Raw genomic sequence first — 17,775 nt, 5'->3', positions numbered from 1 at the left:
TTTTTATGTCAGTGTAAAATGTAAAATCATATTTAGATGTACAAATTTACATTCATACTTACATTTACAAATTTATATGCATATTTACATTACAGGGTAAAAAATGTACAGAACATTTTTCTACTAAAAGCACCTTGTTTAAAATTAATTACTGATAATTGATTAAGTTAATGTTTCTTATTTACAAATAACCAAAGGTTCTCAAATCAAAAAATGTATGCGTTTTTAAGAATCAACTTGTTTTTTTTTTCTCTAAGTTCTTAAAATTCGCATTAAAATTTTACATAAATAAAAAATTTATGCTATACATAATATATCTTGATATGCATTATTTAATTCAATTAAAAAAGCTAAAAATTTAAAGTAAGAAAATAGTTTTAAAAGATGTGTTATTCATAAAATCATTTAATCTATACATTATAAAAGAATTATGAATCAATTCTTTATAGCAAATATATAATTTAAAAAGGGTTTTGTTCAAATGACAATTTATGATGACCAAATCAAATTTAGTTAATTTATAATTATTCATTTTTCTAGTTATTTATTTTGAATAGGAAGTTTTTAAATTTGCAGATCTGAAGAGGTAATCTACACAGTAACACTTGTTAACATTTAGACAAGACCTTACAATTTATACAAATATTTTGAGGTCTTGAAAAGCTGTAACAAAAAGTTTGAATGAGATTAAATTACAAAAAATAAAACTGGTATATTAAATTAAAATAATGTAGGCCATAAAAATGTGTTTACAAATCTTTGATGCTTCAGTAAACAACTTTAAAAAAATTAAAATTGCCAGAACTGACTTTGATTGTTATCAATTTATCAATTCACAGGCTTAAAGTTTCATTAGAAAAAAGTATGAAATTCAAAAAGTATATTTTCAATAATGCAGTTATTTTTTAGCAGATTTGGAAAGAAAATTGAACAAAAAAATCAATAGTAGTTTAATAGACTAAATGTTTGTAATTCCTAAAAATATATCTTCACCTGTTCTATTACATTCCGAAAAACCCCTCATTATTCAATGAAGAAATTTGCCCAAAAGTGAAATGTTCCAGTTAAGTAATGACGAAGGATGCCAAAAAATAGATGTAGATTGGATCAAAGATAACAACAATTGAAGTTTTTACATACTTATAAGGGCTAACTTTCTTACTTAAGTATACTGTTTTAACAAATGAAACTTCCTTAGGAACCTTAACAGCTTCCACTTATTAATAGACATTATTTAAACAAGAGGAAAATTCTGCAGTTAATATAAATACAAGTCACTAACTTAGTGTGAAATGCTTTCATAGGGTTGTATGTTCTGTTATCCACTTCCACAGTATCTTCAAGGTGTATACTATATATAGTCTTAAAAGGCGAGTAGGCTCCTTCGTCGGGTGTGGAGCCCATGTATTCGGTCCACCGTTCAGGACTACAACCAGATCTTCCCCAAGAGCCACACCCAAAATCCAGAAAGTATTTTCCTGGGAAAAAACCTTGAAGTCCTTCACAAGAATCATACAAAGCATAGGCAAACCTAAAAATAAAAATAGGAGTTAGATTAATTAACATACATGTAAAGTCATTTATATAGCCCAAATAGTAAGACAATCAGGTTTCAAAACCAGTTAATATAATTCTAGTCTAATTTCGATAAATTATTTTTAAAAAAAAGAGAGAGAAAAAATTTTAATTTCAAAGTAATATGGGCATTTAAAACGAACTAGTTTGAATTAATATAATTGTTTGGTGGGTATTCATATAAATGAGGGATATTATATAATAATAGATTTCAAGCTATTAATGTAATAATTTTGGTTTAATAATAGTTTGAAGAGAGACGTCATGAAATTATAGGCACCTTCTCCTTAGCCTAATCGTTAAATTAGGCATTTACAAAATTTAATATCAAGTGATGTTTGAACTATGATCTATCATTTTATTAATCAGGATACAAGGAGTCATAATGGCTCAAGGCATAGAGCGTTTGCCTTCAAATGAGGTAAACCGGGTTCGAATCTAAGCGATGGCTGGTCGATACGAATTCTGCATCCGGCTTGCACCGACTACAGTGCTGACGTAAGAATAACCGTAAAATCAAAAAGTGGGGTCAGATGTTCAACGACGGTTACATAAAATCAGAATACCTTACTACTGAAAAAACTATCACATTTTCTTAGTATTTAAAGGGTTCTCTTTTTTTAACTACAGGATCTGAAGTAATTAAGAAAACATCACAATTTGTACTTATTTTTATCTTATTGTTACAGCATCAAAGAGCTAAGTCTACATTGCAACAAAATAAAAAAGCTTTAAACACAAATCTATTTTAATTCTTTAATTCTGTAGGATGAAAAAACTGCACATGCTTAAAGTAAAACTTTTTTTTAAAAAATCTTTTTGTTTTGAAGCTAATAGTGATCAACAAAAAATTTTTTGACTAAAATTTGCCCCTACTATAATTTATAACTATTTCTGACAGCTACTAATTATAAAAAGGAAATGAAAAAGGAAATTTTAAAAAATATAATTGAATATTTTTTTAAGTAATAAATAAGTATATATTGCAAAGAAGTGATAACGAACTGTTTGAAAAGAAAACAATATCTAAGAAATTAGGTTTGATTATGACTCATTTTTTTCATGCATAAATGGTAAGTACGAAGTTTGTATGATTAACAAATTGCAACATCAATTTAAAACCTATTTAAAAACACAAAAGAACATAAATCTTACTATTAGAAATGTCTGGACTTATGACTTATTTATGACCCCTTTGTTCAAAAAATTCACTTATTAATATGGCACACTTAAGAGTTATTACTTGTGTTTGCAACCTTTCGTGTATTTAATGACATATTGTCTTAAAAATAAATCAGAGTGTCTGTGCAAACATCACCGCCTGTTGACAAATACATTATTTTTAATTTTTTACAAAACTTTTCTCCACATTTTCAATTTAAAGATATGTATAAATTATTTATAAAATAATATAAAATTAGTTTAATGGAAAAATGACTATTCAAGATTAACTCCACCTATTGTTCTTCTTATTCAAGTTAATGGTTAACATAAGTCTCATACATAGAGTGCTTGAAAGATATGGAATATAGATAATTTTTGTCCATTACAGCATATTGTGCTATCTGCAAACCAAAATTTAAAAACCTAGAGGCAAAACTACTTTTTAATGGAGAAACAAATCTTCAATTAAAAATAGGGAATCATGTTTATGAATTTGAAGTTGTCCTCCCCCCCCCCCTAAAGGGGAGTCAAGTTTGACAACATTGAATTGAACTTTCAAAAATATTTTATCTACATATTTTAAGATTTTTATCCAGTGTATATTTTTTCTTTTAGATATTTGACTGTTTCCATGCTGTTTGAATAACCTGTATATTAAATACGGAGTAACAAAAAGACAATTTTGGGCACACAAAAAAAAATATCCAGTGCTAAACAGTTTTTCTTACTAAGTAAGATAAAGAAAATCTTGTTTTCAGTAAGGGAAAATATCTAGGGTCATAACTCAAATTCAATTTAGAGAAAGCAACTTTTTAATGTCCAAACTACAGTAGAAAAATATTTCTACAACAATTCAACTACAGCTAAATTTATAAAAAAAAGAGTTGAAAGAAAAAGTGATTCAATCTGTGTAAGCAATTTTATTTTCCTTTAGGAGTATTTACTTTAGGATTATTATAAATGAAGAATTTAAACTCTATCTAAATAACTGAAAGTGTTTTTTAGGAACGAAAGAAATTCATACAAAACATGGGCTGGTAAATGTAAATAAGATATATTAAAAATTGGCTGTTATGGTGGTAATGCATTGTTTTCTGTTTGTTACAGCCAGTTTGTAAATTTTAAAAAAATTTTAATTTATGAAAGTTAATAAAGTTTGGGGTAATTGACACAAAGAGTTATTTGTTATTTTAAAAAAATTCATTAAGTAAAAGCAAAGTTAAGCAAAAGTAAAGCAATTTTGTTTTACTTCTTTTAAGAAGTAAAAGACATTTAAAATATGGAATGTTACAACTGTAATAATAGAGTTAACCCTATAGTTCAATGACACAACACTACATATTCAACAAAACTGCTAAATCAGGTTGAAACAATAATTATAAATAATTATAATAATAATTATAACAATAATAATAAATTATCTTATCTGAAGCATTAAATAGCATACTTTTTGGAAATAAAATATTCCACTTCTTCTACAACTTCGTGTTCGGGCTCATCACCGAATGCTTCGACCGTGTCACTCCGGAGGAGTCGGACAAACCTGCTCTGCCACGGTGTACAAGACATGTAGCAGATGGTGCGTCGGAAGTTTTGGTGGCAGGAGGGACAGCGAAGGAAGCCCAAAGCTTCCACCATTTCCATTTGCTCTTGAAATGCCAACAACTGCTTTGTACTACAACACACATGAGGATCATCATCTGAAAGAGATTCACAAAATTGTCACAGTTCAAATTTGTGATGTGGAAGATAAAGGGGTAAATTTTAGCTGAGTCTCTTTATAGGAGATCGGAGAAAATGTGTTATAACTATATTCTTAACTATAAATCCAGTTATTATTAAACAGATTTATAATGATCCCTATGTAAGATTTATTGCCATTTTATTGTCGATCGAAATGGGCAATAGGTGGTGCAGAATAGAACTTTCTACCTATGGCAACCGTCTGGAGGAGCAGGAAGTACATTAGTTTCTGTCTTAATTTTCAAATAGATTAAAAACTTTTAAATTAGGAAAGTATAGGGAGCTGAAAAACTACATTGAACATGGTTTTAAAAGGAAGCATTGTGGAAATGTAAAATAAAAATATTTTTGACAATGAAATACAAGAAATAAGAAGAAAAAGAAAAATATCATGGTACATTCCTATACATCTGAAGAGAGGAAAGGGGGGAGGGTAAAGACCGGTCTTCCCCACCAGATCGCATATTCCAGCGTTACGATCGCGAATTATGAAAATATTACAAATCATTTTTATAATTAAACCAAAATTATTTTTTTATAATTTTAAAAATTACAAAAATTTCTATAATAATACATTTATTAAATATATATCTTGATAAAAAAAATTTTGCATGTTAAAATTAAAATATATATATACATTAAAAAAGTATTTATATGAAAATTTTAACACAACAGAAAATTGTAAACTTAATACGCTTTGGAGAAATAATTTTTTTTTATTATTACTAATGAGCATTTAAGCCCACATTGGGAAGAAACTAATAGCATATGGCCCTGTCTGTGGTCAGGTCAAGATGGAGCCCTCTAATATTCAACATGCAAGCTTTACCTTTTAACCCCAAAAAAAATAATAATAATTAAAAATAAATAAATAAAAATAATAAATAAATCACAATAAATAAAATTAAAAAAATAGCTAGCCTAAAACAAACTCTTCAATATTTGTTTTTCAAACTAGTTAATTTTAATACACATGGACGGGTGGGGGGGGGGAACACTCAAATAATTAAATTTCTTTTTTATTCCTTTCAATCAAAACATGTTTGAAACAAATGTATCTTAAGGCTTTATATAAAAACTAAAAGATATAAAATTAAAAAATTTATGTGTAGTAGAGACAATAAAATTATTTTTTTATAGAGAGAAGTTAAAAACCTGTTACAATTTAATTTTATTAAAAAAGAAAACTTGGAAAAAATTCAAAAAACCTTTTTCTAAATTCCTACCCTCATGAAAGACTTGGGGACAACAGAGTAATAGGCTATTCTTTTTTCGATGTATATTTTTAAAAAATGCTCCTAAGTATTGTTTCCAAATAGATACTTTACAAACTTTACTGTTTACTGTAGTGTTTTTCATAAAAAACCTATAATTAAAAAAAATTTAAAATATGACTCATCATTATAATATACACGAGCGCTGTTCATGGAAAATTCACATTTTTTTAATAGTAAAAAGTTGTTCAATATCACTTATTATAGAAATAAAAAAAAAGACAAAAACTTTTCATATTCTACCCGACAATCAACAGGATGCGTAGCGTTTTTAAAAATTGCTTAAATGTACTCTCTTCCGTTTTTTAAAAGCTCTTAAAGTGTTTTTTTGAGTGAATGATTGTGACAAGTATTTAATTTTCTTTTGTCCAAAATGAGATTTTTTTCTTTGGAATGCTAATTGTCACAATGGATTGTTATTGCGTCAAAAAGCGGGGTTTTCTAACAGTGTTAATCAACCACAATCCATTTCGGCATACCAACGTCCGGACTGTACAGAACTAAAGCCCTGGATTACCTGTAGCGTCATTTTTTCCCCAAGACCTCTATGCCGCGTTCGATTTAGATGTGCTGTCGCGATCACATGTGTAAACAGACGCCATTTTGTTGACTAGTTTCGACGGTGACGTCCATTGCGTTCGATTTTTTTTTTAAGAAGTCGAAGCAAGCTCTGCTCATTGTGCGCCAAGCTTTGACGAAACTAAACTGCAGAATCGAGGCATGCAAGTGTTGTCAAAGTTAAAAGTGGTTAAGAGCAATGTGAATTGCTTAACTAATGTCTCAAAAGAAATATTTAATATTCTGCTCCACATTTAAAATCTTTGCAGACTGAATGAAGATTAAGTTCTGAAAGCAAAATTGGATACGAAGAATTAATTTCTTATGTTTAAATTCTGCTGTAGAACATTTCAGCAATTTTCCTCAATGCTGCAACTTGTTGATGAAGTTGGTGATTTTGTTACTTACAGATTAACTTTTTAATTGAAAAGAAACATTTAGCTTTACAAGAAAGCAAAGTTAAAAAAAATGTTCCAGCAAAAGTATTGGAATGAGAGTTGCTGTTTCAGAAATACGATAAGATGTAGCATTTAAAATGTCAATTAAAAAGGCGTTCTTCTTTTTCTTTATGCATATTCTTTATAAACTACCCTCTAAAATGTTCTTTCATTGTTTTATCTTTTATTATTTTAAGTATAAAATATTTAACTATGAGCATTGGGAACATATTAATTTTATACAAAGAAAATGCTAAAAAATATGAGGGCACAAATTAAAAAGCATATTGTAGATGGCAATAAATCTTCGCGCTGCATAAATCTTTCAGCATTCTTAAAAGAACTTATTTTGGTTTTGCAATAAGCAAAAAGATACTTTTCAATTAAAAGTAATGATGCATCAGTCTATAAAAGAAATTTTATTCATTAAATACAGTCGTAGTCAATGATGTTTACTATATTCCTTCTTATAATAAAATATAGTTTTTTTAAGTCATCAAAATCATGTTTTTTTTATAAATCATTTACAGGGAGTTAATTTTGATTAAATATGAATTGTTGACGTAGTTTTTTTTATTTTTTTTTATTTACAATGAATTCTAAAGGCATCTCATTAATTCGTTCGATTATGTGGAGTTATGCCTTGATAGTTTTAATTTGCTTCGTCTTATTTTGTATAAGAACAAAACGTTTATTTCAATAAACTAATGATTATGGCAAACATTTTTCTCTTTAAAGATATGTTACTAAAATTATTACTCATTAATAAAACACAAAATTCTATTGGTATTGTCTTTTTTCTTTATTTGAATGAATATAGTTATTGGATAACTAAATTTAGTACAATTCAAAAAATTTTGAAATAATTCAGCAGTGTTCTCCCTAATCGTTTTTCGAAGGCTGGTCCGCCCTGCTTGCCCTTTTAATCCCGCGCCCTCTTTCCTCTTTTTGTAAAAATAAGCAAACATCCTTTAAAAACACTAACTTCTTTTATTTACATTCCATTTATCAAAAAGTAATTCACTGAGTAAATAATAATAACACACTTGTAAAATTATCTGTGTTTATAGGTTTAATTCTGATTACTATTACAAATATTTACTTTTGTAAGGATTATTTTTAATTAAATAAATAATAATAAGTTTCTCTTTTTTCGTGGAGGGAAATAACAGTGCATATTTGAAATATTTCAATATTATAACTGAAAAAAAATGGATAAAATTAAAATGTTTTTTCTTTTAAATATCAAGAATTACTTATTAAAATAAAATATTTACCATACAATATTATAAATGCTCAACTAATACGTCTCAATCATAGGGAATCTATATAAATTAAATAGCTTTAACTCTTATTTTTGTAATGCAAGAGGATGATAAGATAATGCTATTAAAGAAAAGATCAAGGGGTTTGGAAAAAAAAATAAAATTCTTAATGCTGTTTAAGTGAATTTATTGGTTTAATATTCATAACATGTTTTATTTTCTAATTGATACACGCATTTTTAAAGATTTAAAAAAGTAATTATCAATTTTAAAATACTTTTAAATTTTTTTATTTGCACCTAACATTTTAATACAGATTTATTTTAAATTTAATTAATTGTACTTTAAGTTTTAGCAATTGTTTATTATAAATGACCAAATAACAGTTGGTAAGAAAAGACTTGTACCATAGAGAGAGAAAATCTTTTTCTTTGAACACTATTGATAATATTCATAATGATTTAAATCCGAAATCATACCACTTTCTTCTCAAAAAAAAAAAAAAAAAATTCAGATCAGAACTATATAATAAAACGATTGCAAATTTCAAAGAGTTTAGGGGAAAAAAAATCGAAATGAGAAATCTTTCAACTTTTGGATATTATTGTCACATAATAGAATTGTATAGTTCTAGTACAACGTAATGTTCATAATGATTTAAAACAGAAATCATACCACTTAAAAATTCTCACATTAGAATCTTATAAAAAAAAAACGATAGCAAATTTCAGAGAGTTCAGAATAAGAAATTGTAACAGATTAGAAAAGACTAAATGAGAAATCTTTAACTTTTGGGCATTATTTCCACTGAATAAAATTTTACAGTTCTAGTGCAACGTAAATAAAGTACTTACCTACCTACCTTCACTGAATCGAATAAAAACAAAATATATGAATTTTAAGAGAAGAAAAATTAATTGTAAATATTTTAGTGATCTTCAAGAATATGAAAATATTAATAAATAAAAAGTGGCGTTAAGAATAGAAACTCCGTATTTCTACATTGTAAGCATAAGAAGAGAGTTGCGGTTATCACCAAAATGGCGGCGTGTCGCCACCTAAGTTACATATCCAGGTCTTTAGAATGAATTACTCGCGGATTTCCCGTGCGTGCATACTGCGCCGAATTCAATGAAAAAAAATTTCCGTGCTAGAACTGGGACGAGCTCAGCCCGAGTACGAAAGCCCGGGGCAGCCACGGGTTCGTTTGCAAGAAAAAGTTTTCAGGCTCAGGCGGGTTCGAACTCATGATAAAATTTTCATAAACTTTTTTACTACTTCTAAACAAACGTTTAGTACAATTGTTAATTATAAAAAAGGTTTAACTTATTAATTAACTATGATAAAAAGGTTTTACTGACTAATTTCCTTTTTAAGGCAGCAAAGGTCTAATAGCGAGAATTTGACCTTTATCTGACGTATTCGCGATCGCAACGCTCTAATACGTCATCTGGGAAGAAGACCGATTCTATGTCTTGACCTTTCCTCCTTCCCTCTCCTCCTCTTTTCAGTTGTATGGGAATGTACAACGATATTTCCTCCTTTCTAATTCTTTTTCGTATTTTATTGTCCGATATACTTTTTTTTATTTTTAATTTCCACGACGCTTTCTTTTAGAACTATGCTTAATGCAGTTTTCAGTTCCATATAATTTCCTAACTTAAAAGTTTTTAATCTATTTGAAAATCAAGACAGAAACTAGGCCTTCTCCTTTAACGATTCACACGCTAGTGGTGAAAACGTGGGGAAGTGTTGCTGAAAGTTCTGCTCTACACCTGTAGCCTATTTCGATCGCCAATATCTCGGGGCGGCCTCGAAAGAAAATTCTTCGGGCTCGGACCTCCAAAAGCGAGCCAAAACTCATCTCTATTCTGTACTCAAGCGTGCAATTCCCAGCATTTTACGAACTACTCTCGATTTAAGGAAATCGAACTGATAATTTCTCAAATTTTTCTGATCACAGTGACAAATTTAACATTACTAAATATTTCCCTCATAGCAAAATAAAAATTCGGTTTCTTTTTCTTATATATATATATATATATCTATATATATATATATATATATATATATATATATATATATATATATATATATATATATATATATATATATATATATATATATATATATATATATATATACATATATATATATATATAATACAAAAATTGTAAAAACTTTTGTATTAATAACAACATTAAAACTCTCTCGTTTTCATAAAATGTCTTTGGTAAAGAACAGGTGTAAAAATTCTACTTTGGGAGTTCAAGGTTGAAAACATGCCATTGAATTATAATTAGATTTATATTTCAAAGGAGGAGTTATTTTTAGAATCTTGTCCCTCTTTCACTTCCATATTAGGAAGCATTAAATGATTATGTAGAGTTACAAACTATGCAGTGACTGAGCCTTTTCTGTCAGTATATAGCAATGGTTTTTGCGTGTCTTTTGCCCTATGATGTACACTAACTAAACTTCGTCAGATTTGTCTGTATTTGTGTCCTCCCCCCTCCATATGGGAGTATGGGTGCGACTTCTGCTTCTACCATCGAACAATTCAATAAAAAGCTTGTAAAGAATTATGCCCTTCTGAATTCTCCTAATTTGACTATGACAATCCAAAAATAACGGGGTTGTAACCCTGTTATTATATATATATATATATATATATATATATATATATATATATATATATATATATATATATATATATATATATATATATTCCCACTGGTGAAACGCTATTGTTTACGCCACAGAAAAACCTATGACGTTCTTACACTTCTCTGTCTTCAGATCAATCCTTATCTTAAAACTTGAATAGAGAATTGATCGCTAATTAACTATTTTCAAACTTGAGCAGTCAACAGGGGGACCGCGAAGTAATATTTTTGAAAGAGGAAATCTCCATTTTGCCAAATGAAATTCCTAATTTGACCAAATCATAAATAGGTATGCAATTCATTTGCTTAAATTCATCTTGATTATTTCAATAAATAAAAAATTCTTGCTAATATTTTCAAATTATGTTTCTTTCCACCCATAGATTACTGATTTAAAGACTTTATACTTAATTTTTCTAGTAAATGAACCACGAGTGATCAGTGATTAAGACGTAAGAACTGATTGCGTGAAGTGCTGACCACATTGTCACGAACACGCCGTTGGTAACGAAAATGAGGAGCCTCAACCACGATGAACCTCTTGGACCACAACGGGCTGTGGCGGAAATGTTTTACTTTTATTCTAGTCAATAGATAAAATTAATAATGAAGCATTTGATAAGAAACATATAAAAAAAATCATGTAATTCGATAAAAAACATAAGTTTTTTCTATCCCAAGAATCGAATATCAAATAAGAAATCGGCAAATCTCGTTAAATGGATGGTTGACTGTGTAAAGCTAAATACAGATGGCGCTAGAGGTTAAAATTCGTCGTTAGACTTTCCGACTGATTTTTACGCATAAGCTTAAAGAAACGCACCATCCAATAATAATATACTCGTAGTGTTTTCAATATAACGCTTTCTTTCAATCTAACTTCCAAAGAAACAAACAACAAATGAATTCGGAAGATTCCGCAAGTTTTCTGCGATGCTACCTAAAAAATAACAAACTGTGCTATTTTACACAAACATAGCTAAACAAGGGATAACACTCAAAACATAGCTAACCTTACACTTTATTTACGCTGTGGAATTAATTTTGTTGAATTTGCTTTAGGCTCATGTCTTGTTAGAATTTATAATTTACGGAAAACTCTTATAACAAAAATCACAAAAATAAAAAAACTTCCTATAACACATGCCTCGTATGCATAACATAAGCGGAAGGATAGAAAGGAAGTCTTCTAAAAAATTTTTCCAGTTTTAAGAAGAACCTTGATATTGTTTACAATCAGTCAACCATCCTTACCAAATGAAAAGATAATCGACGTCACACGAGTGAGAAGGGAAAGCACGAGAGTTGAAGAATGAATAGATCTCTCCATATTAGTTTTTATGAATATTAAAATCAAGCCCCTTCATTCAAATTTTACTTTTTTTTTTTAATGAAAAAAGAATATTTGGTTTTCATTACCATACAAAAGACGGAAAAAATACAGATTATTTTGTTAACCTTTCAGGTTATATAAAAAACAAATTAAAATCTTAAAATTTAATAATTTTAAAACTAATTCAAAATTTCAATGGATGGTGTTTTTAATATAAATGTAAACAACCACTATCTTGACCTGCTCTACTACCGGTTGGAAAGTACGCTACTATAGCAACTTATTCTACGAGGCGATATTTTCAAACAAATAATTTCTCTTTTAATGAAAGAAATAAAATATATGATTTCTGAACTCAAATATGTTGTATTTCATTATATTTATTAATCACCAGGATATTTAAGTAATCCTGGTGACTTTGTAGTGAGTATTTGTTTTAGTTATTTATAAATGTACTGTTGAAAAAGGTGATATTGTCGCTAGATTTAGAAAGACCTCGCTTTTTTTTTGGCATTCTGGATTCGACCACTTTTTATTGGTTTATTATTGTTTGTTCTTGTTGCAAGCCGTGTAACATCATATTTTGGTGTCAACATATTGTTCTAGCAGCGAGATTAAGATCATTATAAAAATCATCAATTAGGTTTAAATTTCGAACATGGCATATTGCTGACAAGGTAAGAAATGTTTTATAACGATTATTTTTTCTAATGACGGTTCTTAACGTCTTTAAATATCAGGTTTTCAAATGGCAATTCTTAAAACAATTCTTTTTTTTAAACACAAATAGTAAATCCGGTAACAAATGCGCGTATAGTTTGTCTAAAGTAAGAACTCCCCTCGCCATTCGCCTGAACCCGTGGCGGTCACTATGGTAACGAGATATAACTATTTCAAGTAGGGGTGCGGGGTCATTGTTTAAGACAGGATTTAGGTCCGGTCAGCGAGAGAAAGGAGATCTTTCTCTTCGTTCTATTGTGTTAGCCTTAGAGAGAAGCTACCCTCCCTGAAATGCGCTATTCTTGTTTCCATAACAACAGAAAGCCTCAGACTTTGTAGTGGGGGGGGGGTTGGTTCTTATTGTAGACAAACTATATACAAGAAATACTACTCAAGAGAGTCTCAAAACACAATGACCAAGTTGTGAGTCAAATGGTTTTTCAAAATACACGGGAAACAGTAACCCGGAAGTATAGGAAGTCAAGAGGTTACAGTGCTACCTAGTGTACAAAACACCATCGATAAAAAGGACAAAAAAAAAAAATTTCAATTTTTATTTTTTACTATTTTTCATTTTCAGTCAGAAAAGTATGTTGCTGATAGAAACTATAATTTTATTGCTATTAGTTTTTCCAAAAATCCGAAAGATCATCAATACAAATTATTTTATTCAATCAAAGCATGAATAAAATTTAAACAAATTTTAAGATAATAAATTTTAGGATAAAACTTTAAAATGGAAAAGCGCTAAAAGCAGCTAAAACCAAATTTGTACAGTCAAACCCCGCTATAGTGAACCTTCAAGGGACTGAAATTTTGGTTCACTATAACCGGGTGTTCACTATATCCATTACGCAGGCAATTTAACTAATGGTTCCCAAACTCCTCCCTTTTATTACACATTATTTAAATAATTGACTGAAAAATATTATGTAGTAGCGGAAAATGTGTTATTTTTCATTACTCTTCGTCTTGCTTACAAAAAAAAAAAATTAGTAATATTTAGCTGATGAGCAATCCTCAAGATAGATATGGAAACATTTCCTGACTATCAGATAATTTTTCCTGAATTTCGAATATTTCGCTTTTTAAACCTGTCTAACCTGCCATTCGAGCACATAAAAGTAGTGTCATAAAATCGCTTAGCAAATTCATCGACATTTGTCCAGATACTGGAAGATTCCGACTTCTTTGAATGCTGAAGCACTTCAGTAATGCTTCTTCAACATCCTTGTGATCTGCTTTTTCTCAACTTTTTTCTGCCATCTAAATTTTTTTTCATGAGTAGAAATAATTAATTGCCTATTTTTCCATATGCTACAAACTGCAGATTTGTATAGTTTATATTCCATTCAATTTTTCTGATTATGCCCATTTTATCATCAATGTAGAACGTTTTACGTTTACTACTCGCCATAGTTAAATTTGAGACACTTGTTTGCAGGATTTATTTTAACTGAACTGAGAGCAAAAAGGAGTTGAAATGAGGGCCTTATCAACACATATTAGTGTCCAACCCTTTGACCAATAATGAATAATTCACTCATTCCCTCTGACAGAAAATGCATATTAATCCCACTGACACCTAACAGGGTGCATTATGTGCGTGGGTTGGAAATATCTGCTTGGTTTGTTTAGGGATGGGAAAGTGAGATAAAAGAAGCTTATCGCTAACTTTCCTCTATAGATGGTTTTAAAAATCGGTATATGTATTTATTTTAAAGTAAAAATTTCAAAATTATCACAAAAAATGAGGGAAAAAATCAGTCGAAGACAGAAAAAAGTTCATTATATCCAACTTCCTGACATTTTTGGTTCACTATATCCACAAAAAATAACATTATACGTGTATAGCAAGCATATATGGCAGTACTTTTACTTTCGTTACTTGTACCGCCGGCAAAAGTAAAAAGTACGTACTTTTACTTGTACTTCGTTACTTTTTAAATTTAATACTTTTACTTGTACTTTCGTTACTTTTTTAGGGAAAAAGTACAAGTATTTGTAACGGAAATATCGAACGAAATCGTTACTTTTTTTCTAAAACTCGGTAAGCTTTCTAAAAAAAAAATATTAAATTGAAACAAAATGCTTATGTTTTTTTTTAATTAATAAAATTAATGTGCAATATACATGCATTCACAGCTAACTTCGTGTTTAAATACCTTCTGTTTCAACTTATTCTGCACATTCAATTATTTTTTACTAGCTCAAAGATCACAAAGCTATCTGAAACCCTGTGTTTGCTTTGTTTATGTTTGTGCTTTTAAAACGCGTTTCTAAAGAGTAAAACAATCTTAAATCAATGGTAATTTAAATAAATAAAAATAATAAACTAAAAATTAAAATCAATAGATAAAATTTCTTTTTCGTGCAAATCCATAAAAAGTTTGAAATTAAAACTATATTTGATTTTAAAATTATATTATACGATTATATTATAAAATTATATTATAATATTCTTTCGAATTTAAAAATAAATTTAAATCCATAACTTCCAAAATTAAAAATAATTAAATAAATGACAACAATTTGGCAAAAACTTTAAAGAGCATAAGAATATTATTCAATAAAATTTTAGGTTACTTTGAATTTTCGATTTCCTAGAAATGTACTTTTAAATCGTTACTTTTTTTGCTTAGTACTTGTACTTTTACTTGTACTTTTTACTCGTTACTTTTTAAAATAAGAACTTTTTACTTTTTACTCGTTACTTTTTTTAAAAATACTTGTACTTTTACTCGTTACTTTTTAAAAGTAACGTTGCCATATATGATAGCAAGGCACGGGACCGAACATTTCGTTCACTATATCCGGGAGTTCACTATAAACCATGTTCACTATAGCGGGTTTTGACTGTATTATGAAAGCAATTTAAATCAAAAGTTAGAAACCAAAAATAAGCGAAACGAAATTTTAAAGATATGTATGTTAGCAAAAACAGCACTTCATCAGGGGACACACTGGAGCCTTTCTGTAGTCAGTGGTTAAACCAAAAGCTGATTGTGCTGAGACCACATAAGGGAAAAACTAAATACTAATAAAATGCAATACCTCAAATATTGAAATAAAGATAAAAATCCAATATTTGAATTTTTGAGGTATTGCATTTTATAATTTAGTTTTTCCCTTATGGGGTCTCAGCACAATCAGCTTTTGGTTTAACCACTGACTACAAAAAGGCTCCAGTGTGTCCCCTGATGAAGTGCTGTTTTTGCTAACATACATATCTTTAAAATTTCGTTTCGCTTATTTTTGGTTTCTAACTTTTGATTTAAATTGTTTAAAATATTTTATTATTATAGGTAAATTAATAATTTTGAAACTTAGTTCCGTTTTGAATTATTAACATTGATTGCATCAATAAATTAAAGAACGTACATTTTAAGGCTAGAATGTGGTATAAAATGTACAGATAAAATCCTTTAATTTATTATTACTTCTGTCACTATTTCCTCTTATTCTCACTTTTAAGACAATTCCCCCGTTTTTTGAAAAAACATAAAAAATTGCCAAAACAAGAGGGGCACCCTATTGAATGCCCCTTTTTAAATTAAAATTAGTTTCAGCTTGATTTGACTTTTTTTTTAAGTAACAATAAATTAAATAATCAATTTTATGACTTGTCCTTACTAGCAACATATATGATGTGAAAAAAGACAACAGTTAAAAAAAAAAAAAAAAAAGAATATTAAAGAAGTGCCCAAATTAGCATGAATACAATGAAAAATGATGATAAATATTCGAATTTTCATTAATAAAAAAAATTCGTAGATTTGTTCGAAACGATGCTTAGAAAACTTTTTAATAGCTACTTCAAAGTTATTCATACTAGTGCCCTTCCAAACACTGTCATGCTTATGAAGCTTTGTTTTAAACAAGGGCTGGAACCACAATAATCAGAGATCAAACTTTTAAAACAAAATACTGCATTTATGGGCTGTATCAGATAGTTAAGTTAAAAGAGATAGATTATTTCATACCATAGATAAAATCTGGACAGAGTTTATTTAAGAGATCAAAAGTTGTCATATTATTGGGTAAGGGGACATCTTTCTCTAAAGGTAATGCTGGACCATTATAGACACAAGGAGTATTTCCAAACCTTCCTTCACACTGTCCACGCATAACACAATGGCCATCTTCTTTTTCGACACCCTAAATAAAAATTATTTTATTTATCAACAGTTAGAAAAATCAGTGATGATCAACAATCGTGAGTGTCACTCTTAGCAATGCAAGCAATTCTCAATTCAAGCACTGTTTACTTCACTATAACAATTTGAATGAAATGAAAATAATCAGTTTCAAGCACTTCATTAAAAAAAAAATCATTCATTTAAATGATAAAAGGAAAAAACATTGTTTTAGATACTTAATCAAAGTTTCTATCCCCGTGGCAGAATCGTAGCGACACGGCAACAATTGTCGCAGAACGTTAACCGAGTTCTTGCAGAAAGATTTTTCCTTCGAGAAGTAAAAAAAAAAATTTTTTTCTTTTCTGCAAAAATTTTCGAAAGATTTTATCTTTTCTTCGAAATTATATTCAAAAGATGCTATTCTCTCGCGCATCGGAGAATAAAAAAAAAAATGCTTGTAATTTTTCATTTCTCATTTGAGAATAATGAATAATAAGGTAAAAAATTTAGTTTCCTTTTCTGCAAAAATTTTCGTCCTGTTTTTTGATGCAGTTATTACTACTGATTTCCACATAGCTTTTAAAATCCGATATTTTTAATACGATATTATTCATTACAACAACTGAACCTCGAAATGAAAACACGCATTTAATAAACCCTTTTTGAAGAGTCCAATTCGCGTGATTTTGCCGACCATCTTTTCTTTTTCTTTTTTTTCCGTTAGTACTACTACAAATTTCACGATTTTTTTTTTTTTTTTCATGTGATGATGAATTACAAAATGCGAAAAAGGAAATAATTAGTGTGTTATCTTCCTACGAAATGCGAGAATATAGCCCGTAATATTAGAATATAAAAAATATTACATATTCAATTTAAAAAACTATTTTATTTGATCAGA

General features: G+C 28.8%; 1 protein-coding gene across 4 annotated transcripts in view; it reads right to left on the bottom strand.

Annotated features, from left to right (window-relative positions):
* LOC107447565 (NPC intracellular cholesterol transporter 1) overlaps positions 1-17,775 on the bottom strand; it is a 116,491-nt gene that overhangs the window by 60,326 nt on the left and 38,390 nt on the right. For 2 of the 4 annotated variants that reach the window (XM_071181910.1, XM_043049807.2), the window contains exons 2-4: positions 16,719-16,893; positions 4,187-4,439; positions 1,283-1,531 (exon numbers count right to left, since the gene is read on the bottom strand). In XM_071181910.1, coding sequence (XP_071038011.1) covers positions 1,283-1,531; positions 4,187-4,439; positions 16,719-16,863 — 647 coding nt within the window. In that variant the 5' untranslated portion in view covers positions 16,864-16,893. The remainder of the gene's footprint in view (positions 1-1,282; positions 1,532-4,186; positions 4,440-16,718; positions 16,894-17,775) is intronic. The other 2 variants (XM_087160514.1, XM_087160515.1) reach the window with 1 other exon arrangement.

Source organism: Parasteatoda tepidariorum, chromosome 4, assembly GCF_982258835.1.
Source record: "Parasteatoda tepidariorum strain Cologne lab strain chromosome 4, Ptep-v5.0, whole genome shotgun sequence".
Classification (NCBI taxonomy): Eukaryota; Metazoa; Arthropoda; class Arachnida; order Araneae; family Theridiidae; genus Parasteatoda; species Parasteatoda tepidariorum.
The sequence above is the reverse complement of the archived record's forward strand: the minus strand, read 5'-3'. Positions and strand labels throughout refer to the sequence as shown.